Source organism: Phyllobates terribilis, unplaced genomic scaffold (genome assembly GCF_046119375.1).
Source record: "Phyllobates terribilis strain yellow unplaced genomic scaffold, ASM4611937v1 Scaffold_796__1_contigs__length_659822, whole genome shotgun sequence".
Taxonomy (NCBI): Eukaryota; Metazoa; Chordata; class Amphibia; order Anura; family Dendrobatidae; genus Phyllobates; species Phyllobates terribilis.
Window position 1 is genome coordinate 124,253 of NW_027363556.1, and position 27,511 is coordinate 151,763.

The window sequence follows — 27,511 nt, forward strand, 5'->3', positions numbered from 1 at the left end:
AGGGTTATGGATTTAGAATTGCTTTCATTCATCATTGGGTGAATATTTTAATATTTGAACGGATGACTAAATTATCAGCATTAGAACATTTTAATAACATTTTTTAAAATTAAAAAATAGGAGAAAAAAAGATCCTAGTTACTTACCGGTAACGGGATTTTACAGAGCCCATGACAGCACCACCTGAGAGAGGGTATCCGCCCACCAAGGACAGGAACCTACTGAATAAAAAGGCGGTTCCTCTCTTCCGCATCAGTTTTTGTTTCAGAGCATGACAGGGCCTCCGAAAAACAGGTTAGTACATAACTGCCACCTAAACATTTCTTAATAAAACACCCTAAAAAGTGCACACCCTAAGTGATAAAGGGGAGGGAATTAATAGGGTGCCGTCATGGGCTCTGTAAAATCCCGTTACTGGTAAGTAACTAGGATCTTTTCCCCTTCTCCCATGACAGCACCACCTGAGAGATTTAGAGAGATCAGACACCAGAGGGAGGGATTACCGCTTGCAACACCTTCCTCCCAAAGGACAGATCAGTAGAAGAGGAAAGGTCAAGATGGTTATGCTTGTAAAATGTAGCGGGGAATGACCAAGTTACCGCCTTACATATTATGTCGATTGGCACATCCGCTTTCTCCGCCCAGGAAGGAGCTACAGCTCTGGTGGAGTGTGCCTTCAGGTTCTCTGGAACTGGCAGATTGCTAGAAGAGTATGCTAAGCCAATGGTGTCCCTGACCCACCTAGCTATCGTCCCCCTTGTAACCTTAAGCCCTTTCCTAGCCCCCTGAAATGAAATGAATAAGGCGTCACTTTTCCTCCAGGCCTTCGTTACCTCCAAATACTGGACTAATACCCTCTTAACATCTAGAGTGTGAAGTTTTTGTTCCTCTGAATCCCTAGGGTCAGGATAGAAGGAAGGGAGATTAATTACTTGTGTCCTATGGAATTTGGAGGCCACTTTTGGAAGATAGGCGGGGTCTGGTCTTAAGATTACTCTATCCATACACACTTGCGTGAACGGATGGTTAACTGACAGCGCGTGCAGATCACTAACCCTATGAGCTGAAGTTAGAGCTACCAGCATGGCTGTTTTTAAGGTGAGAATTTTCTCCGAAGCTTCCTCTAAGGGCTCAGAGGGGGACTTGGTTAGTGCTTGTAGAACCAGATTAAGGTCCCAAGGAGGCATCCTTGGAGTAGGAATAGGTCTAGATCTACTGCAAGCTTTAATGAATCTGATGATCCACCTATTCGCTACTAAGTCGTAATTATATAGTGCCCCCAGAGCTGATACTTGTACCTTAAGGGTACTGGTGGCTAACCCCGTGCTTAAGCCTTTCTGAAGGAATTCCAGGATGGCCCCAATAGGAACCCTCCCTTTGGTGGACTGACCCGAGGTAGACAGAAACTTAGCCCAGGTTCTACCATAGATCCTAGTCGTTACCGGCTTTCTACTCGCCAGTAGAGTAGTAACTAGACCTGGAGAGAACCCCTCCTGAGTTAGTAGTAACTAGTGTTGAGCGAGTATGTTCTGTTCCGAGTATGCTCGGGCCGAGCTCCGAGTATTTATAGCAGCTCAGTGATATGTTTGAATCACTCCCGTGTGTATGATTTGCGACTGTTTGACAGCTTTATTACATGGGAGGAATGTGTAAAAATAGACATTCCTCACATGTAATAAAGCTGTCAAACAGTTGCAAATCATACACACGGGAGTGATTCAAACATAACACCGAGCAGCTGTACACTGTGTTCCAAATTATTATGCAAATAATATTTTCTCAGATTTTCCCAAATTACCTATATGAATTGCAGTCATTGTAATTTTCCAGTCAAATAACTATTAGAGTACAATTGAAAGGTTTTTGTACAAACTGCCTATGATAACAGGATATTTTTTTAAAAAATAAAAAACTCAAACTGCACTCAAAATGCATGTTCCAAATTATTATGCACAGCAGAGTTTTCAACCTTTTCATTTTAATAAAGAACAAAAAAATGGTCATTTTTGAAATTATAAGCATTAGCAGGTTATTACACACTGAAATCAAACAGTTTTCAACTCAAAACTTTATTCTAGGTGATGTTACATTTGCACATAGGACCGCTTGTTCGAAAGGAGCTCCTGAACTCTCTCGTCCATTGAATTTGTCAGGTTTTGGATGGTTTCTGCTTCAATTGTTTTGCATGAGGACAGAATACCCTCCCAGAGCTGTTGCTTAGATGTGAACTGCCTCCCGCCATCATAGACACTCCTTTTGATGATGCTCCAGAGGTTCTCAATGGGGTTGAGGTCAGGGGAGCATGGGGGCCACACCATAAGTTTGTCCCCTTTTATGCTCATAGCAGCCAGAGATGCAGATGTGTTATGTGCAGCATGAGACGGGGCATTATGCACAGCGGAGACCCCCAGCCCCAAATGGATGTGTGCAAGTATGTCTACATTAACCCTATGGATGATCATCTGTCCACAACAAAAAGCATCCGTGCAATAGAAGAATGCAGTGTCTGCATCTATAATGTGTATATTATGTATAATTACTATAAAAGAGGAAAAAACACAATTCAGTAAATGGATACAAGGTCTGAACGAAGATTCATATCACTGGGGAATCTGGAGTCCAATTCCAGAATCCACAAGGCTTCTCTGGGGTGTACTTTTTATACCAATCTCCCCCTTAGCTGGTCTGGTGACATATTCAATACCCACAACTGTAAAGTGATTAATCCCTATTGTGTTGTATGAGATGTTGTGATGCAGCAGATGTATTATGTGTTGTGATGCTAAGAACGTCCCTAACGTGTCCCCCAATGCGGTGACGTTAGGGTCTGACCGTGCCCCCCACATATTGCAGCAGACAAGCTTCACATTGTATGGTGTCAATGACGTGTGGAGCTACAACTAATGAGATGTCGGATATTATAGGGTTTATTATGGTTAGTAGATGCAGACATTTTTGCTTTGTGCACAGACTTGCACAAACCACATTTATTTCTCCCACATTCAATGAAACCTTTGGTGTTTGTCGTCCACGTGTCAGTTGTCTTTCTTGTTGCTGGATCCTTGTCAGTGTATAACATAGGTAAATGTTTTCTGGTAATATTCACTATATTATAGGAATCTTCTCTGCAGCCAGTATTGAATGTATCTCTAGACTGATGGATGTTTCCTTCTTTGTGGGTTTTCGGTAATGTATGAAATATTGGACATTGTGGGTGATTTTCCTTTAATCGTTCTATTTGTTTGGCATTAAGTACAGCCGATACCAAACCCTCCTCCAAAAGACAATGTAAGGGGGTATTGTATGAATTAGTAGGATCTCCATCTAGAGTGCGGCATATATTAGTATCGTCATCCATGTTCATAACCTCCGGCTCATACAACCCACTATCCAGAGCTGTAATCGAGCCCCCTTTATCTGCAGCTCTAATGACTTTATTAGGGCTGTGCTCAGGGCCGTATCTGGCATTCATGCTGCCCTAGGCACTTTAAGTGGTCACGCCCCCTACTGGTAACTCATACTAAAAGTGCTCATACCCTTTAGGCACCCTTCACACGTACCAGAGACACACGTACACCCATTATAATCTATAGGCTACACACATGTTCACACGGACCGGACATGTCCGTTTATTGTCTGCAGCTCAGACGTCAGTACGTCCTGCACACAGATGACATAAAGTGTGACATCCGCACACACGTCTGTGTGACACGTGCCGGAAGAGAGTGCAGAATAGAAATGACAGATATTTAGGTGTTAGATGTGCAAAGATCGAGATAGATGTCCGTGAGATATATAATTAGTGCCCTGTGTGTGGAGTTTACTGTACTTGTGTTTAGCTAATAAATTAAAAAGCGATGTGGAGTCCTCCCTATTTTTGATAACCAGCAAAGGTAAAGCAGACAGCTGTGAGCGGATATTATCAGGGTGGGAAGGTCCTCGGTTACTGGGCCCTTCCCAGCCTAAAAATACCAGCCCTCAGCCGCCTCAGAAATGGCGCACCAATTCAGGTGCTTTGCACGACTCTTCACGATTGCCCTGGTGCGGTGGCAATCGGGGTAATGGTGGTTAGGGTTGATGACAGCTGTGATTTGTCAAGAAACACCGCTGTCTTCAAGCCCTCAGGTTAATAATGGAGGGGGAAAGGAAAGAGATCCCGGCACTCACCTGTAGTCAATCATTTATTCCACATCCACAAATCTGCAAAACGTTTCAGCTCCTCCAGAGCTTTTGTCAATTGTGGGCAATCACATAGAAATACAACATTTATATAGAAAAAAAACAAGGAAATGACATCACAATGAAATAAAAAATGAAGAAAACTACAAACATTCATATAATCATATTAGTCTCATTATATAAAATATACACTGCTCAAAAAAATAAAGGGAACACTTACACAACAGAATATAACTCCAAGTGAATCAAACTTCTCTGAAACCAAACTGTCCACTTAGGAAGCAACACTGATTGACAATCAATTTCACATGCTGTTGTGCAAATGGAATAGACAATAGATGGAAATTATTGGCAATTATCAAGACACCCTCAATAAAGGAGTGGTTCTGCAGGTGGGGACCACAGACCACATCTCAGTACCAATGCTTTCTGGCTGATGTTTTGGTCACTTTTGAATGTTGGTTGTGCTTTCACACTCATGGTAGCATGAGACGGACTCTACAACCCACAGAAGTTGCTCAGGTAGTGCAGCTCATCCAGGATGGCACATCAATGCGAGATGTGGCAAGAAGGTTTGCTGTGTCTGTCAGCGTAGTGTCCAGAGGCTGGAGGCGGTACCAGGAGACAGGTCACTACACCAGGAGATGTGGGGGGCCGTAGGAGGGCAACAACCCAGCAGCAGGACCGCTACCTCCGCCTTTGTGCAAGGAGGAACAGGAGGAGCACTGCCAGAGCCCTGCAAAATGACCTCCAGCAGGCCATAAATGTGCATGTGTCTGCACAAACGGTTAGAAACCGACTCCATGAGGGTGGTATGAGGGCCCGACGTCCACAGATGGGGGTTGTGCTCACAGTCCAACACCGTGCAGGACGCTTGCCATTTTTAGAGAACACCAAGATTGGCAAAGTCGCCACTGGCGCCCTGTGTTCTTCACAGATGAAAGCAGGTTCACACTGAGCACATATGACAGACGTGACAGAGTCTGGACACGCCATGGAGAGCGATCTGCTGCCTGCAACATCCTTCAGCATGAACGGTTTGGCAGTGCGTCAGTAATGGTGTGGGTAGGCATTTCTTTGGAGGGCCGCACAGCCCTGCATGTGCTCGCCAGAGGTAGCCTGACTGCCATTAGGTACCAAGATGAGATCCTCAGACCCCTTGTGAGACCATATGCTGGTGCGGTTGGCCCTGGGTTCCTCCTAATGCAGGACAATGCCAGACCTCATGTGGCTGGAGTGTGTCAGCAGTTCCTGCAAGATGAAGGCATAGAAGCTATGGACTGGCCCGCCCGTTCCCCAGACCTGAATCCGATTGAGCACATCTGAGACATCATGTCTCGCTCCATCCACCGTCACGTTGCACCACAGACTATCCAGGTGTTGGCGGCTGCTTTAGTCCAGGTCTGGGAGGAGATCCCACAGGAGACCATCCGCAACCTCATCAGGAGCATGCCCAGGCGTTGTAGGGAGGTCATACAGGCACGTGGAGGCCACACACAATACTCAGCCTCATCAGGAGCATGCCCAGGCGTTGTAGGGAGGTCATACAGGCACGTGGAGGCCACACACAATACTCAGCCTCATCAGGAGCATGCCCAGGCGTTGTAGGGAGGTCATACAGGCACATGGAGGCCACACACAATACTGAGCCTCATCAGGAGCATGCCCAGATGTTGTAGGGAGGTCATACAGGCACGTGGAGGCCAGACACAATACTGAGCCGCATTTTGACTTGTTTTAAGGACATTACATCAAAGTTGGATCAGCCTGTAGTGTGTTTTTCCACTTTAATTTTGGGGGTGACTCCAAATCCAGGCCTCCATTGGGTAATAAATTTGATTTCCATTGATGATTTTTGTGTGATTTTGTTGTCAGCGAATTCAACTTTGTACAGAACAAAGTATTCAATGAGAAGATTTCATTCATTCAGATCTAGGATGTGTTATTTCAGTGTTCCCTTTATTTTTTTGAGCAGTGTATATACACAAAAATGAAAAAACGTCCATAACAAAATATATTAACTATCAAATAAAATATTTAATTTTACACAAATACACATTGCCACAAATATATATATATAGGCGTATATAGGAAATGCAGAAAAAACATAATAAGTTTTATTTATATAGCGCCAACATATTCCGCAGCACTTTACAATTAAGCGGGGACATGTACAGACAATAAATTCAATACAAGGTAAGACAGTGTAAACAGTTACATTAGGAGCGAGGGTCCGGCTGCTCGCACGCTTACAATCTACAAGGGAATGGGGGGACACAGTAGGTGCAAAGTGCTTGTTATTTCAGGTCTGACAATTATAATAAATAGGTATTTTCATATAAAGCTGCATGATCCGGTCATCAGCCCATATGTATAAGTGCAATAATCAAGTATCGAGTGCAGTTATCGTGTGCATGGAGGGTGTGGAGACAGATGAAGAGTAGGGAGCAGATTCTGAATAATATTTAGAATGAAGGGACAGGGGAAAGTTAGTTTACTGAGTAGTTGAGGTGGTCGGCTTGTTTAAAGAGATGGGTTTTTAAAGTGCGATTGAGGACATGGGGGCTAGGCATCAGTCGGATCTTGGGTAGAGCATTCCAGAGAACTGGCGCAGCACGAGAGAAGTCTTGGAGACGGAGGTGCGAGGTTCAGATTATGAGGGATGTTAGTCTTAGGTCATTTGTAGAACGGAGGGCACGTGTAGGGCGATAGACAGAGATGAGAAGAGGAGATATAAGGCGGTGCAGAACTGTGGAGAGCTTTGTGGGTGAGAGCGATGAGTTTATATTGGACCCTGTAGCGAATAGGCAACCAGTGTAATGACTGGCACAAGATGGAGGCATCGGTGACGCGGCTGGACAGAAATACGACCCTGGCTGCCGCATTCAGGACGGATTGGAGAGGAGAAAGTTTGGTAAGAGGGAGACCAATCAGAAGAGAGTTGCAGTAGTCCAGACGAGAGTGAATAAGAGCGACAGTAAGAGTTTTAGCAGTTTCAAAGGTGAGAAAAGGTCGGATTCTGGAGATGTTTTTAAGATGCAGGTGACAAGAGCGAGTGAGTGATCGGATATAGGGAGTAAAGGAAAGGTTAGTGTCGAATATGACCCCCAGGCAGCGGCCGTGCTGCTGGGAGTTATGGTTGAACCATCCAAGGTCATTTCAATGTCAGGTAGAGTTGGGTTAGTAGAGGGGAGAAACACAAGAAGTTCTGTTTTGGAGAGATTCAGTTTAAGATAGAGGGAGGATATGATGTTAAAGACAGTGGACAGACAGTCCTTGGTATTTTGTATTAGGGTAGGGGTGATGTCAGGTGAAGAGGTGTATAGTTGGGTGTCGTCAGCATAGAGATGATACTGGAACCCAAATCTGCTGATTGTTTGTCCAATAGGGGCAGTGTATAGAGAGAAGAGGAGGGGGCCTAGGACTGAGCCCTGCGAGACCCCGATAGTAAGGGGACGAGGAGAGGAAGAGGAGCCGGCAAAAGATACAGTGAAGGAGCGGTCATAGAGGTAGGAGAACCAGGAGAGAACGGTTTCCTTGAGGCCTATAGAGCGGCGCATAGTGAAGAGGAGCTGGTGATCCACAGTGTCAAATGCTGCAGAGAGATCCAGGAGAATCAGCAGGGAGCAGTGACCTTTGGATTTAGCTGTTCGTAGATCATTAGAGACTTTAGTGAGGGCAGTTTCAGTGGAGTGTAAGGAGCGGAAACCAGATTGTAGAGGGTCGAGGAGAGAGTTATCTGAGAGATAGTGGATTAGACGGGAGTGGACCAAGCGTTCCAGGAGTTTAGAGATGTAAGGAAGGTTAGAGACAGGTCTGTAGTTAGCAGTGCAGTTCTGGACTAGGGATGGCTTTTTAAGTAAAGGGGTTATGATGGCATGTTTAAATGAGGAGGGAAAGATACTTGAAGAAAGAGAGAGGTTAAATATTTTAGTCAGGTGAGTGGTGACCACCGGTGAGAGAGACTGCAGCAGATGTGAAGGAATGGGGTCACTGTTGCAGGTTATAGGTCGAGAATAAATGAGAAGCTGGGTAACTTCTTCTTCTGTAACAGGCTCAAAGATGGCTAGTGAGCTTGAAGTGCGGCAGGGAAGGGGATCCAGGCACTGAGGAGATTGGGCTGAGATGTCCTGATGGATGTGGTTGATTTTTTCTAGGAAATAAGTGGCCAGATCCTCCCCGCTGAGGTTGGTGATGGGGGCCTGTGCTTTAGGTTTCAGGAGGGAGTTTAAGGTTTCAAAAAGTTGTTTTAGATTGTTGGACAGTGAAGTGATGAGGGTGGGGAAGTAGGATTGTTTGGCCAGATGAAGGGCAGAGTTATAGGTTTTGAGCATGAATTTTTAGTGGATGAAGTCCTCTGCTAAAAGAGATTTTCTCCACTGATGCTCAGTGCACCTTGAGCAACGCTGAAGAAAGCGTGTTTGCATTGTGTGCCAGAGCTGCCGTTGTCTGTGTCGGGTCTTTCTGCGTGTAGAAGGTGCTGCTTCATCTAGGGCGCTCTTCAGTGTATTATTGTAGTGTGACAATGCTAAGTCTGGCCAGAAGAGGGAGGAGATGGGGGCTGAAGATGTGTGGAGATTGTCCATAAGCTGCTGGGTATTAATGGTACGTGTGTTCCTATAAGTGAGGTAAGTGGGGGTGTCCCGGGTGAGGAGACAGTTCTTGACAGAGAAGAAAAGAAGGTTGTGGTCCGAGAGCGGGAGAGGGGAGTTAGTAAAGTCATGCAGCGAGCAGAGACGGGAGAAAACCAGGTCCAGAGTATTCCCGTCTTCATGTGTAGGAGAGTTAGTAACCTGTGAGAGGCCGAATGAGGAGGTTAGAGAAAGTAGATGAGAGGCAGATTGGGAGAGGAGATCATTGATGGGGATGTTAAAGTCTCCCATGATGATGGTGGGGATGTCACAGGATAGAAAGTAAGGAAGCCAGTTGGCAAAGTGATCCAGGAACTGGCGGCACGAGCCTGGAGGGCGATACACAACCGCTACTCACAGGGAGAAGGGTTTGAAGAGTCTGACGGTATGGACTTCAAAGGAAGGAAGCATAAGTGAGGGAACCGGGATGGGGCGTGACCTGGAAAGCACATTGTGGTGAAAGGAGCAAACCAACCCCTCCACCCTGTCTATTCTCAGGTCTGGCCATATGTTAAAATTTCAGCCCACCAAATGAGAGAGCAGCAGCTGCGGTGGTGTATGAATGCTGGATCCAGGTTTCTGTAATAGCCAGAAGGTTAAGGGAATTAGAGAGGAAAAAATCCTGAGTGTAAGTTAGTTTGTTACACACAGACCGTGCATTCCAGAAAGCACAATGGAAAGCAATAGGAGACGGCATGCACTCAATGTTAATAAGATTAGCAGGATTTCTATATGCAGATGGAGGAGAGTGATGTATGCTAGTGCAAGGAGGCACAGGATTGGGGGAGATGTCACCAGCAACCAGGAGAAGGAGAAAAAAAAGAGAAAGAGCAGGTGGTGCAATGATTTGTATGAATGTTTTGAGTGCTGTATGGAGGTAGTGGATGGTTTGGAGTGGGTGAGAAATATCAGTAGAGCCTCAGAGTTATACATGAGAGAGGGGAGAAGGGAGGGGTGGATATGGAGAGAGTGCACAGAATGTGTTAAAGGGAGGACGAGATGTGAGAAAGCAGAAGTTAAAACAAGTAAGATAATAATCATCGTACCATTTAACTATACGCACCAAAGTCTAAAAACAAATATCATGATTCACCCACAACACATTCTAATTCTCCTCTGTATATCATAAATGGGAAGGAAAAATTATTGACCTAATTTATATATTATTTATTTTACATTTTTCGCAATCTCCACTTTTAAATCTGTATCTGCCGCCTGCAGTCTATCAGCAGTCAACAAGATTAAATCCAGGGAACACTTATTAATCTGCTCGAATTGATCGCACAAAGTCCCATCCTCTGAAAACAGAGTGGGGCGCAGATGGACTCGCAGTCCTCGCGATAGGCGTTTTTCTCCACAGTATTCCATTACAGTTGCAGCATGAAGTTCATAGGAGTTTCACCTTTTGGTTTCTTTTCCCAGTCACGTCTCCTGAATTCACTTGTGGATATTTTGAGAAAGTCCGTAGATATCGTTGTCTGAGACAAAATACCAGGTGATAGAACAAGTGAGTGCTCCTAGGAGAGGAGGCGGTATTAAGAGAAGGTTATTAAGGAGGGAAGCCTTCTGGATATTGACTGTAAATCGTCTGTCTCCTAAAGGCCTGAATCTAGAGTATAATGTGAGTCTGTCAGTAGAGCTGGGGGACAAATGTTCCCTTTCTCTTCTTTCTTCTTGCAGACAGTACAGACACGGTGGTCTCGCTGGAGCGCAGATACCGCATTGTGCACTAACACATCTATGGTTATAGAAATGATCGGGGTCAGGAATGAAGTTGAGATTTGATGAAGGTTTTTTATGGATAGAGCAACATTGGATTCCGGGGAAGAAGCTTTCACATTACTATTTGTGGCTTCGGCTCTTATGTTGTGATAATGTCGGTATACTCATTGGTTTTCAGTATGTAGACAGTGATCAGGTCATAGAAGGGTTATGGATTTAGAATTGCTTTCATTTCTCATTGGGTGAATATTTTAATATCTGAACGGACGACTAAATTATCAGCATTAGAACATTTTAATAAAAAAAATAGGAGAAAAAAAGAATAAAATATTAAAAATTCTCCAGACCCTCATCACAAGATGGCGCCGAGAACTCTGCACAACAACATGGAGAGGAGGAGATGGCGCGGGAGGATGCTGAGGCTGAGTCGCCCCCGGGAGAACCTGAGCCTACGTAAAGACAGGTATCTGTACAACTCCGCTCTGCTATACAAGACACAGACGTATCTCTTAGGCCGGGGTCTCACTAGCGTACGGTATGCGATGCGAGACCCCCCGATGCGATATGCTAATGACACTCGCTGCTGCTCTGCTGCGAGCGGGAGCCGAATGTCAGTGCTCCATGCTCTGATCCTCTCGCACGGCTGCGGAGGGGACGGGGAATTCACTATCTCCATCTCCTCTGGTGCTGGCATTGGCGGGAATCGCACTGCACTCGGGTGGTATCTGAGTGCAGCGCGATGTTTCACCCGCACCTGTAGATTATATGGGTGCGTGCGATCCGATCGGAGCTGGAAAGCAAAACAGCACTGAGCATAGAAACATAGGACTAAATGGGTACAATGGAGTCTGATGTTTTATCTGATTTAATCACAAGTGAGAGCGAGCCCTGACTGGGGAAACAGATGAACTTACTATAGATGTGGACCTGATGAGACTACTGGACTTACAGAACCTCCGGGAGCAGAGAAATCCTCATCTCTGGAGAAAGCGGCCACTATGTGACGTCAGAGGGAGGAGGAGCCGGAGGAGCGACTGCGCCGGGATCATCTGCAGATCTGGGCGGGGCAATGACCCCTGAGGGGGAGGAGCTGCGGTGACGTCATCACTGTCACATGACCGCAGCCTCATCACAGCTCCTTCACCATTATAATAACTTTATAGTTTATAGAATCATTACAGTCTGTGAGGAAACACTGCGGAGCCAATCACCACCCGACGCCCCGCCCCCTGATCACATGGCGACAACGTCACCACACGTCCTTCACCACTTCTCTCCTGAGCTCCGCCCCTAATCACATCTCGGTGACGTCACCACAGGTCATTCACCTCTTCTCTCCTGAGCCCCGCCCCCTGATCACATGGCGGTGACGTCACCACAGGTCCTTCACCACTTCTCTCCTGAGCTCCGCCCCCTGATCACATGGCGGTGACGTCACCACAGGTCCTCCCGCTCTCAGTGCAGCAGCTCCGTCCTGGCTGTGCGCAGCTCTTGCTCTCTGGTATCAGCCAGCAGCAGGTTTCCGCTTCCCGCCATTCCGGTGAGATTACAGGGAGGGTTTGTGGTGAATCTGTGAGAGGAGAGTGTGGGGTGAGATCAGAGCTGTTCCTGTGGAGGCTCCTGCTCCATGTGACTGCGGCTCCTCAGTGTTGTATGGGGGATGTGCAGCGACTCCTCCTCACCTCACCGCCCCCGCTGGAGGTGGAGTTACCACGGTGACCGCCCCCGCTGGAGGTGGAGTTACCACGGTGACCGCCCCCCGCTGGAGGTGGAGTTACCACGGTGACCGCCCCCACTGGAGGTGGAGTTACCACGGTGACCGCCCCCCCGCTGGAGGTGGAGTTACCACGGTGACCGCCCCCACTGGAGGTGGAGTTACCACGGTGACCGTCCCCCGCTGGAGGTGGAGTTACCACGGTGACCGCCCCCCCGCTGGAGGTGGAGTTACCACGGTGACCGTCCCCCGCTGGAGGTGGAGTTACCACAGTGACCGTCCTCCGCTGGAGGTGGAGTTACCACCGTGACCGCCCCCGCTGGAGGTGGAGTTACCACGGTGACCGTCCTCCGCTGGAGGTGGAGTTACCACGATGACCGTCCTCCGCTGGAGGTGGAGTTACCACCGTGACCGCCCCCGCTGGAGGTGGAGTTACCACGGTGACCGCCCCCCGCTGGAGGTGTAGTTACCACGGTGACCGTCCTCCGCTGGTGGTGTAGTTACCACGGTGACCGTTCTCCGCTGGCGGTGTAGTTCCCACGGTGACCGTCCTCCGCTGGCGGTGTAGTTACCACGGTGACCGTCCTCCGCTGGCGGTGTAGTTACCACGGTGACCGTCCCCGCTGGATGTGTAGTTACCACGGTGACCGTCCCCCGCTGGTGGTGGAGTTACCACGGTGACCGTCCCCGCTGGATGTGTAGTTACCACGGTGACCGTCCTCCACTGGCGGTGTAGTTACCACGGTGACCGTCCTCCGCTGGCGGTGTAGTTACCATGGTGACCGTCCTCCACTGGCGGTGTAGTTACCATGGTGACCGTCCTCCACTGGCTGTGTAGTTACCAGGGTGACCGTCCTCCGCTGGCAGTTACAACGGTGACCGACCTCCTACGAGGCTGATAATCAGCGGTCAGGTCGGTGGAGGAGGCCGCGGTGGAGTTTGTGGCTTTTCCTCCAGATTCTTCCTAATAAATGTCGGATATTTGGGGCAGAATTCAGTGATTGTCGTTATATCGTCCCCTGTGATCTCCATCTTCTCCTTTATCATGAAGACGCCGACAGGACGAGATCCCTCCAGCTGATCCAGTGTTCATCCCTCCTTCTCCTGAATGACCCCGAGGATGGACGAGGACGAGACCACCAGAAGATTATTACACTTCACCCTGGAGATCATCTCCCTGCTGAGCGGAGAGGTAACTCCTCTACATTTCTATCAGCTTTATTGTGTTATGTAACAAGTCCGACATCGGGAAGAGGAAATCCAGAAGAGGAAGAGAAGGATTCTTTACTGTAAGAGCAGTGATTGTGTGCAGCTCTCTGCCAGGAGGAGTTGTCATGGGGATTCCCTATAAGAGCTGTAGAGGGGCCTGGATGTCTGTCCTGAGTGTAATAATATTCCAGGTTATGGCCCCAGATTACTGGAGACGGTTATTGATCCCGGGATTTCTACTGATTGTCAGATCTGGAGTCGGGAAGGAATTCTTCTCCCTAAGTGTCTCTCTCCATACACAGGATTACACAATAGTGAGGAAGACACCGGGGGAGGGTGTGACTCCCATCATCCATCTCCAGGAGTCAGGAGGGTGGAGCCCGGGCCCCATCACAGACCCTCCCCCGCACCCCGCGATACATGAGAGGAAGAAGAAGAAGATCCTAGAGCTCAGCAACAAGATGATTGAGCTGCTGAGCAGAGAGGTGACTGCTGGGACATTATACAGGACAGCACTGGAGGATTCTGGGTGATGACCGGAGAGGTGACTGCTGGAACATTATACAGGACAGCACTTGAGGATTCTGGGTGATGACCAGAGAGGTGACTGCTGGGACATTATACAGGACAGCACTGGAGGATTCTGGGTGATGACCGGAGAGGTGACTGCTGGGACATTATACAGGACAGCACTGGAGGATTCTGGGTGATGACCGGAGAGGTGACTGCTGGGACATTATACAAAACAGCACTGGAGGATTCTGGTTGATGACTGGAGCTGACTGCTGGTACATTATGCAATACAGCACTGGAGGATTCTGGGTGATGACCGGAGAGGTGACTGCTGGGACATTATACAGGACAGCACTGGAGGATTCTGGGTGATGAGCGTAGAGGTGACTGCTGGGACATTATACAGGACAGCACTGGAGGATTCTGGGTGATGAGCGGAGAGGTGACTGCTGGGACATTATACAGGACAGCACTGGAGGATTCTGGGTGATGACTTGAGAGGTGACTGCTGGGACATTATACAGGACAGCACTGGAGGATTCTGGGTGATGAGCTTAGAGGTGACTGCTGGGACATTATACAGGACAGCACTGGAGGATTCTTGGTGATGACCGGAGAGGTGACTGCTGGGACATTATACAGGACAGCACTGGAGGATTTTGGGTTATGACTAGAGAGGTGACTGCTGGGACATTATAGAGGACAGCACTGGAGGATTGTGGGTGATGACCGGAGAGCTGACTGCTGGGACATTATACAGGACAGCACTGGAGGATTCTGGGTGATAACCAGAGAGGTGACTGCTGGGACATTATACAGGACAGCACTGGAGGATTCTGGGTGATGAGCGGAGAGGTGACTTCTGGGACATTATGCATGACAGCACTGGAGGTTTCTGGGTGATGACCGGAGAAGTGACTGCTGGGACATTATACATGACAGCACTGGAGGATTCTGGGTGATGACGGTGTCGTTGTCAGGTTCCTATAAGGTGTCAGGACGTCGCTGTCTATCTCTCCATGGAGGAGTGGGAGTATCTAGAAGGACACCAGGATCGGTACCAGGAGGTGATGATGGAGGAGCTCCGGCCTCTGACATCACCAGGTGAGAGGAGACTCTTGTCGGCTCCGGTGGATGTGATGACTTCTCTCGGCCTCGTCCTATAATAGATGATTTTTCTCCAGACTTGCTCTGGTTTTTTCTACATTTTCTCACAGCTTTCATTCCCTGATTCTTCTCTTCTGATCTGTGAGTCGCGGTTTCTCCGCTGCCGTCTTCATCAGTCTTGAGTCTTCGTCCTCGGCGGCTTCTTTCAGAAACTTTCACCTTCCTTAGAGCATCGGTCACATTTTGTCTGCAGATGTCCCAACTCTTCTGTCCATTCTCTCCTATGATTTGTTTCGGTACCGGAGTCTGATCGTTACTCAGCAGAGTCGGGGTTAATTTACTGATGATTTTTCACCTAATCTGCTGTTGCTTGTCCATACCTCTGAACTCTGTGTGGCATTGACCTGGTCTCTAATGTGAGCTGCTGTTAACCTGCGATTTCTGAGGCTGGTGACTTGGATAAACTTATCCTCAGAAGCAGAGGTGACTCTTGGTCTTCCTTTCCTGGGGCGGTCCTCATGTGAGCTAGTTTCTTTGTAGCGCTTGATGGTTTTTTCAACTGCACTTGGGGACACTTTCAAAGTTTGCCCAATTTTTCGGACTGACTGACCTTCATTTCTTAAAGTAATGATGGCCACTCGTTTTTCTTTATTCAGCTGCTTTTTTCTTGCCATAAAATGAATTCTAACAGTCTATTCAGTAGGACTATCAGCTGTGTATCCACCAGACTTCTGCACAACACAACTGATGGTCCCAACCCCATTTATAAGGCAAGAAATCCCACCTATTAAACCTGACAGGGCACACCTGTGAAGTGAAAACCATTTCCGGTGACTACCTCTTGAAGCTCATCAAGAGAAAGCCAAGAGTGTGCAAAGCAGTCATCAAAGCAAAAGGTGGCTACTTTGAAGAACCTAGAATATAAGACATATTTTCAGTTCTTTCACACTTTTTTGTTAAGTATATAATTCCACATGTGGTAATTCATAGTTTTGATACCTTCAGTGTGAATGTACAATTTTCATAGTCATGAAAAAACAGAAAAATCTTTAAATGAGAAGGTGTGTCCAAACTTTTGGTCTGTACTGTGTGTATATATATATATATATATATATATATATATATATATATATATATATATATATATATATATATATATATATATATATACAGGGTGGTCGAAAAGTAGATGGACAGAAAGCGTAATAAGGTTATGAAGGGGGAGATTTATCAAACTTGGTGTAAAGTGAAACTGGCTGGAAAATTCTAATGAATCAAGTTGTTCCCCAGTTACATCCACAGCCTAATTCACATGACCTTTATTTCCAACAAGATGGGGCCCCTCCACATTATTCAAGAGTGGTCCGCGAGGATCTTGATGAAATATTTCCTAATAAATGGATTGGCTGAAGAGGCCCACTTGATTGGCCGGCACGTTCACCAGACTTGACCCCAATGGATTTTTTCTTTTGGGGAGTACTCAAGGACAAAGTTTATAGTCGAAAACCAAAAAGTGTCAGTGATTTGAAAAATTACATAAGAGATGAATTTCAAGAAATTATTACCCAAAGAGACTTGTGCAAAAAAAGTTTGTTAAAGCGAAAGAGGCGACTTCAAAGCTGCGCAAATTGTAATGGAAAACAGTGTGAGCGCCTGCGCTGATAACATTTAAGGGCTTTTGTATTATTGTTCAGAATAAAATGTAATTGTCAATGCTATGCTTGTGTTAGTAAATATCATTTTATATATAAATCAAAATAAATGTTATTATTTTCTGGCCACCTCATTTTGGACCACCCTGTATGTGTGTATGTATGTATGTGTATATACATATGTGTATGTGTGTATATATATATATTTTTATACAAAAACATTTGTTCTAATTTTGGGAGGCAAAGCAAAATTAATGGGAACTTCAATCTGAGATCCTGGTCTGGTGGTAATAATTGTAAGTCTCTCTTAAAGGGCTGTTTGTTCAGAAGAATATGTATTATGGAGCTTTTCTGTGGAGTCTGACCAGACAATCTCTCCTTGGCTCCCCGTGTGCATCAGTAAGCGCCCATGACCCCGGTGCCTGCTCTCTAGTTGTCCTTTCTACACATTGATAGGTACTAACCGCTGTGTACCGGGTGCTCCCCACAACACCGTCCTTCCGGGTTCTGTGACTTCATCTGTCAGCCGTACATGTGCCCTTTTTCCTCCTTTAGAGACAAACGCAGAACTTGCTGCCTATTTAAGTTTTTATACCGAGGCGGATGTGGAGATTTATCTCTATTTAAAGAAGAAGAAAAACACGGTAACCCGTCTTTTAATAGATCAGGTTCTCTCGTCTGAGTGATCCCAGAGGATCCTGTCCAGGAGGGAGGCCGTGTCCTCGTGGTGACATCATGAGCTCTCAAAATACAATCACTGGTAAATGGTCACCGTCCTTCCCCCCAATCTCCATACAGTGAATTAGCAGAGAAGAAACCGATGGATAGAAATGTGGAGCTTTCTCCAGCTCCTCTGTGGTTCCATCCCTGGAGACGAAACTTGGAGAAGTTGTGTTTCTTAGTACGGCTCCTTCATCTGACTGACGAGGGTCTTCTCTGTCCCTCTCCTCGGGGTCCTCTTCCTCCGACTGCAGAGCAGAGAGCATTAGGCTTTGGCCTCGCTGATTATCACTTCATACTTGAGACCCACAATGTGCTGGGTCCTTGGTATCGGGGGTGAGGACCACAACAATGTAATTTATTCCCAGATACATAAATATAGAATTACCGGTTCTGAGAGACGAGTCTCATATATAGACAGATACACAGCAGGTCATGTATTCAGTCTCTGTGTCTCCACAGATGGATCCAGGAGGAGAAATCCACCGGAGAGATGTCCCCGTCCTCTGTATCCCCAGGACTGTCCAGAAGAGAATCACAACATCCCGGAGGATCATCAGGTAGACGACACTGAAGTCCCCACAACATCTGACCATGAAGTGATGGGACCTGAGCTCATCTTACATTTTTATTTTTAGGGTGAAGATCTGATTGATATTAAGGTTGAGGTTATACATGGAGCACAAAAGGTGACCGCAATATGGGCCGATCAGCAGGGTGAGGAGGGGAGACTGTCATGTTGGTTCTGTGGTCATCTACTACTACTCCCATCATCTCATGATCACATGACACAATCTACAGTGGCATGTAAAAGTTTGGGCACCCCTGGTCAAAATTACTGTTATTGTGACCAGTTAAGCAAGTTGAAGATGAAATGATCTCTAAAAGACCTAAAGTTAAAGATGATACATTTCCTTTGTATTACGCTTGGACATTTGTGTGCTCAGATAACTTTGACCAATGATTCAGACCTTACTTAGCCTGTTAGGGTAAGGGCTCATTCCCTATCATCGTTAGGAAAGTCCAGCTTTATAAAAACCCTGCCTACTCTAACAATGTGCCAAAAAACAGCAGCCATGGCTTCTTCTAATCCGCTGTCTAGCACTCTGAAAATGGTGGAGGCCCACAAAGCAGGAGAAGGCTATGAGCAAAGCGTTTTCAATTTGCCCTTTCCTCGGTTCAAAATGTAATAAAGAAATGGCAGTTAACAGAAACAGTGGAGGTCAAGATAAGGTCTGGAAGACCAAGCTAATTTTCAGTAGGATTGCTAGAGAGGCAAATCAGAACCCCCGCCTGACTGCAAAAGACCTTCAGAAAGATTTAGCAGACTCTGGAGTTGTGGTACATTGTTGTACTCTTCAGAGACACCTGCACAAATATGGCCTTCATGGAAGAGTCATCAGAAGAAAACCTCTCCTGCGACCTCACCATGAAATTCAGCGTCAGAAGTGTAAAAGAACATCTAAGAAGGTCTGATGCATTTTGGAAACAAGCAATGATCAAAGTTGTGTGGAGAAAAAAGTGCACAGAATTTTAGGAAAAGAACATCTCGCCAACCATTAAGCATGGTGGTGGATCAATCATGCTTTGGGGTTGTGTTGCAGCCACTGGCACAGGGAACGGGTAGAGGGAAGAATGGATTCCATGAAATTTCAGCAAATTCTTGATGCAAACATAACACCATCTGCAAAAAAGCTGGAGGTGAAAAGAGGATGGCAAATGATAATGATACAAAACACACGTCAAAAGGCACAAGCTGAAGGTTTTACAATGGCCCTCATAGTCCCCTGATTTGAACATCATTGAAAATCTGTGGCTAGACCTCAAAATAGCAGACGATGCAAGACGACCCAAGAATCTCACAGAACTGGAAGAATTCTCCAAAGAAGAATGAATGAAAATCCCTCAAACAAGAATTGAAAGACTATTGTCTGCTACAAAAAGCATTTACAAGCTGTGATACTTTCAAAAGGGGGCGCTACTAGCTACTAACCTTGCCGGGTGCCAGAACTTTTGCATTTGCCTATTTTCCCTTATTGAATTTTTTTTTAATGTAAAAGATGAAAATATATATAATTTATTATTTATTGTTTTGCCTAAAATACAAAGGAAATGTCATCTTTAACTTTAGGCCGTTTAGAGATTATTTCATCTTCAACTTAACTGTTCACAATAACAGTAATTTTGACCATTGGTGCCCAAACTTTTACATGTCACTGTATTCTGTCACTGTGTGTTTCCTACAGATGGACTCATGGAAAGAAATCCACCAGAGAGATGTCCCCGTCCTCTGTATCCCCAGGACTGTCCAGAGGAGAATCACAACATCCCGGAGAGTCATCAGGTAGACGGTGCTGAGCCCTGTACTGGATCTGTATATGGGGGACATTTCAGATCGAGGTCATAGATGTCACAGATTTTGGTGGTTTCTTGTATTGTGCTGATTGTTACATCTGATATATCAGGAGGAAGATCCGACTAAGAATAAAGTGAAGGACGAGACAGAAGAAGAAGCGATGACGAGGGGGGATCAGCCGTGTGTGAGTGACGGGAAGGAGGAGATTCCTGTAGATATTTCCACAGGTGTGTAATAATGACCGGCATGTGATGATGATGACTGGCGTATGACGATGATGATTGGCATGTGACTATGATTAGCGACGTGTGATGATGATGACTGGCGTATGACAATGATGATTGGCATGTGACTATGATTAGCGGCGAGTGATGATGATGACTGGCGTATGACGATGATGATTGGCATGTGGCTATGATTAGCGGCGTGTGATGATGATGACTGGCGTATGACGATGATTATTGGCATGTGACTATGATTAGCGGCGTGTGATGATGATGACTGGCGTATGACGATGATGATTGGCATGTGACTATGATTAGCGGCGTGTGATGATGATGACTGGCGTATGACGATGATGACTGGCATGTGACTATGATTAGCGACGTGTGATGATGATGATTGGCATGTGACTATGATTAGCGGCGTGTGATGATGATGACTGGCGTATGACGATGATGATTGGCATGTGACTATGATTAGCGGCGAGTGATGATGACTGGCGTATGACGATGATGATTGGCATGTGACTATGATTAGCGGCGTGTGATGATGATGACTGGCGTATGACTATGATGATTGGCATGTGACTATGATTAGCGGCGTGTGATGATGATGACTGGCGTATGACGATGATGATTGGCATGTGACTATGATTAGCAGCGTGTGATGATGATGACTGGCTTATGACGATGATGATTGGCATGTGACTATGATTAGCGGCGTGTGATGATGATGACTGGCGTATGACGATGATGACTGGCGTATGACGATGATGATTGGCATGTGACTATGATTAGCGGTGTGTGATGATGATGACTGGCGTATGACGATGATGATTGGTATGTGACTATGATTAGCGGTGTGTGATGATGATGACTGGCGTATGACGATGATGATTGGCATGTGACTATGATTAGCGGCGTGTGATGATGATGACTGGCGTATGATGATGATGATTGGCATGTGACTATGATTAGCGGCGTGTGATGATGATGACTGGCTTATGACGATGATGATTGGCATGTGACTATGATTAGCGGCGTGTGATGATGATGACTGGCGTATGACGATGATGATTGGCATGTGACTATGATTAGCGGTGTGTGATGATGATGACTGGCGTATGACGATGATGATTGGCATGTGATTATGATTAGCGGCGTGTGACGATGACCGGTGTGTGATATTGTATGAAGTCTCCGGTGCAGTGAAGCTTTATCCGCCGTCCACATCACAGCAGAAGCGTCCGGTGATGGCGCGGCTGCTCTTGTACAGAGTCCGGTTGCGCACCGATGAATAACTGGGCCGCATTCACACCTCTTCTTAATGATTTAATAAGCACATTTTTAATTTTCCTAATTGTGTTTTTTAATATTACTTCCATCTTTTATTTTCATATTATTCTTACACAAGTCTCATGCTGCCATATAAATGACTGAGCTTGCGATTCGGACAGAACCCCGGGGGAAGATTCCGTATAATGAGGCGCTGTGGACGCCGTCTGGCCTATGATCCAGTGATGTCCATCTTTTTCAGCGTGCATAAAAGCACAGTCGACCAGAGGCTAGACGGAGTCCGGTGTAACTCTGCTGCCTCATTATTCTGAATGGATCCCTCGGGGGTGTCATCTGAATCATGTATTTTGTAGATTTAGATGGAAACCCCGATGTACAGTGGGTACGGAAAGTATTCTTACACCTTTAAATTTTTCACTGTTTGTTTTATTGCAGCTATTCGGTAAGTTCTAAAAAGTTCATTTTTTTTTCTTATTATAGTACACTCTGCACCCCATCTGGTGGAAAAACAACAGAAATGTAGACATTTTTGTAAATTTATTTAAAAAAAAAAAACTGAAATCTCACATGGTCATAAGTATTCAGACCCTTTGCTCAGTATTGAGTAAAAGCCCCTTTTGAGCTAGTACAGCCATGAGTCTTCTTGGGAATGATGTAACAAGTTGTTCACACCTGGATTTGGGGATCCTCTGCCATTCTTCCTTGCAGATCCTCTCCAGTTCCATCAGGTTGGATGGTGAACGTTGGTGGACAGCCATTTTCAGGTCTCTCCAGAGATGCTCAATTGGGTTTAGGTCAGGGCTCTGGCTGGGCCAGTCAAGAATGGCCACAGAGTTGTTCTGAAGCCACTCCTTTGTCATTTTAGCTGTGTGCTTAGGGTCGTTGTCTTGTTGGAAGGTGAACCTTCGGCCAAGTCTGAGGTCCAGAGCACTCTGGAAGAGGTTTTCATCCAGGACTTCTCTGTACTTGGCTACATTCTTGTTTCCTTCAGTTGCAACCAGTCATCCTGTCCCTGCAGCTGAAAAACGCCCCTATAGCATGATGCTGCCACCACCATGTTTCACTGTAGGGATTGTATTGGGCAGGTGATGAGCAGTGCCAGGTTTTCTCCACACATACCGCTTAGAATTATCACCAAAAAGTTCTATCTTCGTCTCATCAGACCAGAGAATCTTATTTCTCATAGTCTGTGAGTCCTTCATGTGTTTTTGAGCAAACTCTATGTGGGCTTTCATATGTCTTGCACTGAGTAGAGGCTTCCATCTGGCCACTCTGCCATAAAGGCCCGACTGGTGGAGGGCTGCAGTGATCGTTGACTTTTGTGGAACTTTCTCCCATCTCCCTACTGCATCGCTGGAGCTCAGCCACAGTGATCTTGAGGTTTATCTTTACCTCTCTCACCAAGGCTATTCTCCCACGATTGCTCAGTTTGGCTGGATGTCCAGGTCTAGGAAGACTTCTGGTGGTCCCAAACTTCTTCCATTTAAGGATTATGAAGGCCACTGTGCTCTTAGGAACCTTGAGTAATGCAGAAATTCTTTTGTAACCTTGGCCAGATCTGTGCCTTGCCACAATTCTGTCTCTGAGCTCCTTGGGCAGTTCATTTGAGCTCATGATTCTCATTTGCTCTGACATGCACTGTGAGCTGTGAGGTCTTATATAGACAGGTGTGTGTCTTTCCAAATCAAGTCCTATCAGTTTAATTAAACATAGCTGGACTCCAATGAAGGAGTAGAACCATCTCAAGGAGAATCACAAGGAAATGGACAGCATGTGACTTAAATATGAGTGTCTGAGCAAAGAGTCTGAATATTTATGACCATGTGATATTTCAGTTTTTATTTTTTAATAAATTTGCAAAATTGTCTGCATTTCTGCTTTTTTTCAGTCAAGATGGGGTGCACAGTGTACTTTAATGAGAAAAATAAATGAACTTTTTAGAATTTACCAAATAGCTGCAATGAAACAAAGAGTGAAAAATGTAAAGGGGTCTGAATACTTCCCGTACCCACTGTAAGTGTTCAGCGTACAGAACAGGATAAATATGATCCAAAATGTTCTGTACCCCAAAATGCCACCATTAAGAGCTTCTACTCAACCCACAAAAAGCAAGTCCCCACTCAGGTTCATCATCTGTAAACAGTAATATAGGGGGTGTCCATATTACTGGTAGCACAAAGGCTCTGGAAAAGTGACATGGCTCCCACTTAAAGAAACATAGTGACATCTGCGCTCCCAAATCCAAATACCCCCTCCTCTTGAGCCCCACCATGTGCAGTTAGCATCCACATGTTTGGCATTACTGTAGCGAGGAGAGCCAATTTATTTCTCAAGAAAGCACTAGCTGGGAATCATGTACTGGGCGCTACAATGTAAGGGCACTACAATGTACCGGACACTACAATGTACTGGCCACTATAATGAAATATTTGCATTTTCACTTCACAACATCCATTACTGCTCGTTTCTGGAAAGCACCCATGGAGTCAAATTCATCACTACACCTGTAGATACATTTCCATAGGGGTGTAATTTCCAAACTGGTGTCACTTGAGGGGGGATTCTGCTCTTCTGCCACTTAGGGGCTTTGTATATGGAGTCTGCAAACTGTTCTACTAAAGTTTGTTCTCCAAGAGTCAAATAGCGCTCCTTCCCTCCCTAGTCTCGCCATGTGGCTAAGCAGTACAGTACAGACACATATGGGGTATTGCCCCGTTCAGCAGAAATTGTATAACAAATTATGTGGTCATTTTTACCCATTTTCCCTTGTGAAAATGTAAAATCTGGGGCTAAAATAATATTATAGTGGTAAAAATGTAATTAATTTTTTTTTCTTCCCCTTTCAATTGTATAACATTTTGTGAATCACAATTACCTTGCATTCATTGGGAAAGTGCGCGGTGGATTCTGGGTGTGACGCGCGGTTAACCCCACCCACAGCCCGGCGTCCACCGCGGGGATCACATCACCGAGTCACGCCTCACTTGACGTGACATCAGGGGAAGGAAGAGCCGGCTGCAGCCGGGGGTCGCGTGATGCTGGTGAGTAGCCAGCGATAGCGCCGCTCACAGGCAATAAAGACAAAGCTAGGTAATTAGAAAAAATCTTCTCTCAACGGGTTAATTACATTGGGGGCATTTTTAATAGTAGTGGACATCTTTTTTAATTACGTGGACACTTTTCTATACTAAGGGCAAGATACGAAGCTTGAGAGTGAAATGGCACTGGAGGTACATTAAGGGAACCTGTCATCAGTAATTACCACTTAAAGAACTATTTGCTGTCTAATCTCTGGCACCCCTGACTTGTGCCAATGTCACCAGTTTATAAGTGTCATTCACTTTACCCGTCATTGTGTTAATGTTATGGCATGTAGTTGTCCTCCTTATTACCGGTACTTTCACTGACGAGGGTCTTCATTGTGAGATCCAGAAAATACATTCAGAAATCTATTTTGTGTTGAAGAAAAAAACTCTCATCTAATTTATCTTTCATCCTAATAGGAAATCCTTGTGAGAATAGCGGTTCATCACTAAATTGTAAAAAAGAAGATATCAGGAAGCACTCTAATGGAGAAAACCTCATCACCCTTCCTGCACCTCCTGGACTTCACAGCACTTCACTTTCTGATAATCCTCCTAATCATGAGGAATCATCTCCTGAGCAATCTCGCATTATTACCAAAAGTCCAGGGGGCAAAGTGGATTCAAGATTTCAGTGTGACAAGCAATTTACAAAAAGCTCAGATTTTCTAACACACAGAAAACACAAAGGAAAAAAGCCATACTCCTGTTCAGAATGTGGGAAATGCTTTACATATAAATCACAATTTATTATACATGAGAGAATTCACACAGGGGAAAAGCCGTTTTCATGTTCAGAATGTGGGAAATCTTTTATGCGTAAATCAAATCTTTCTGTTCATAAGAGAATTCATACAGGAGAAAAGCCGTATTCATGTCCAGAATGTGGGAAATGCTTTACAGAGAAATCAAAACTTGTGATACACGAGAAAATTCACACAGGAGAGAAGCCGTTTTCATGTTCAGAATGTGGGAAATCTTTTATGTGTAAATCAAATCTTTCTGCTCATAAGAGAATTCATACAGGAGAAAAGCCATTTTCTTGTTCAGAATGTGGGAAATGTTTCAAAAGTAAATCAGAGCTTGTTATACATCAAAGAATTCACACCGGGGAGAAACCGTTTTCATGTTTACAATGTGGAAAATGCTTTACAGGTAAATCACATATTGTTAGACATCAGAGAACTCACACAGGAGAAAAGCCGTATTCATGTTCATTCTGTGAGAAATGCTTTACAAAAAAAAATTATCTTGTGCAGCATGAGAGAAGTCACACAGGAGAGAAGCCGTATTCATGTTCAGAATGTGGGAAGTCTTTTATGCGTAAATCAACTCTTGCTGCACATAACAGAATTCATACAGGAGAAAAGCCATTTTCTTGTTCAGAATGTGGGAAATGTTTTATATATAAATCGGATCTTGTTAAACATCAAAGAATTCACACAGGAGAAAAACTTTTTTCATGTTTAGCATGTGGAAGATGCTTTGCAAATAAATCAGAGCTCGTTATACATCAAAGAATTCACACAGGAGAAAAGCCGTATTCATGTTCATTCTGTGAGAAATGCTTTACAAAAAAAAATTATCTTGTGCAGCATGAGAAAAGTCACACAGGAGAGAAGCCGTATTCATGTTCAGAATGTGGGAAGTCTTTTATGCGTAAATCAACTCTTGCTGCACATAACAGAATTCATACAGGAGAAAAGCCATTTTCTTGTTCAGAATGTGGGAAATGTTATATATATAAATCGGATCTTGTTAAACATCAAAGAATTCACACAGGAGAAAAACTTTTTTCATGTTTAGCATGTGGAAGATGCTTTGCAAATAAATCAGAGCTCGTTATACATCAAAGAATTCACACAGGAGAAAAGCCGTATTCATGTTCATTCTGTGAGAAATGCTTTACAAAAAAAGATTATCTTGTGCAGCATGAGAGAAGTCACACAGGAGAGAAGCCGTATTCATGTTCAGAATGTGGGAAATCTTTTATGCGTAAATCAATTCTTGCTGCACATGAGAGAATTCACACAGGAGAGAAGCCGTATTCATGTTCAGAATGTGGGAAATCTTTTATACATAAATCATACCTTGTAAAACATGAGAGAAGTCATATGGGAAAGAAAGTGTAATTATGTTCACTGTGTTTTATAAAGTTTAATAAATATTGTTCAGCATAAATGAGTACACCCCCTTTGATGAGTAAGATTTTATTTAATAGCTCACTGAACACAAGATCAGTTTCTAAAATTTTGCCAACACTAAGTTTAATAGAACATTTTTTTGTAATCAAAACATGAAAGTAAGGGTAATAATATAACTCATTACAAAACCTTCAGTTTTACTCAAATTAGTTGATGCAAAAATGAGTACACCCCACATCAAAAGCTACTACATCTATTATTTTGTATGGCCTCCATAATTTTAAAGGACGGCACCAAGTTTTCTAGGCCTGGAATGAACAAGTTAGTGACAATACTATATCTATCTTTTATCTCTCTTTCGATAACGAGCTCTTAGAGCCTGGATGCTGGATGGAGCGATGACAACTTGTCTCTTCAGAATCCCCCATAGGTGTTTGGTTGGGTTCAGATCAGGAGACACTTGGCCACTGAATCACTGTCACCCTGTTCTTCAGAAATGTAACAGTGGTCTACCAAGGGAACAGAGTGATGGCAGCATCTTTTCTGTCACTATAGAGCAGAACATCTGTGAATTCAAGATACCATCAATGAAATGTAGCTCCTCATGCAGCCGCACATAAGGACACGGCCACCACCAGGTTTCTCTGTAGACACCATGCATTCTCATTGCATTCCTCACCTGTGAGACAGTTTTGAAGCCATCAGTTCCAAAAAAACCTTTATCTTGGTCTCATCACTCCAGAGTATAAAGTCCCAGGAGTCTTCATATGTTTCCGCATGTGTCCTGGCAGATTGTAGGGCGGCTTTTTTGTGCATGGGATTTAGGAGAGGCTTTCTATGTGGACAACACCCATGTCTGCCATTCCTCTATAGAAAACATTGTCTGCTTTCAGCTCATCTCTCAGTGCTTGGATGAAAAATCACAGTTGGGAAGGAATGGACGGGACAAAGAAAGTTACTGATA

At 45.0% G+C, this 27,511-nt stretch overlaps 1 protein-coding gene and 1 pseudogene across 1 annotated transcript; both read left to right on the forward strand.

The window, feature by feature from the left end:
* Positions 1–26,591, forward strand: part of LOC141240123 (uncharacterized) — a 71,950-nt pseudogene extending 45,359 nt beyond the window's left edge.
* On the forward strand, positions 13,338–16,713 carry LOC141240122 (gastrula zinc finger protein XlCGF66.1-like). The gene is made up of 4 exons (XM_073668594.1): positions 13,338–13,438; positions 13,758–13,940; positions 14,949–15,072; positions 16,409–16,713. The coding sequence occupies exons 1-4, from the start codon at positions 13,355–13,357 to the stop codon at positions 16,483–16,485; spliced, it is 468 nt and encodes a 155-aa protein (XP_073524695.1). The 5' UTR covers positions 13,338–13,354; the 3' UTR covers positions 16,486–16,713.
* Positions 26,592–27,511: the final 920 nt, after the last annotated feature.

Coding starts and splice junctions, on each gene's coding strand:
- LOC141240122 (XM_073668594.1), top strand. CDS start 13,355: ATGACCCCGAGGATGGACGAGGACGAGACCACCAGAAGATTATTACAC. Junction 13,439..13,757: donor TCTCCCTGCTGAGCGGAGAG/GTAACTCCTCTA, acceptor CTCCATACACAG/GATTACACAATAGTGAGGAA. Junction 15,073..16,408: donor CCGGCCTCTGACATCACCAG/GTGAGAGGAGAC, acceptor ATTTCCAACAAG/ATGGGGCCCCTCCACATTAT.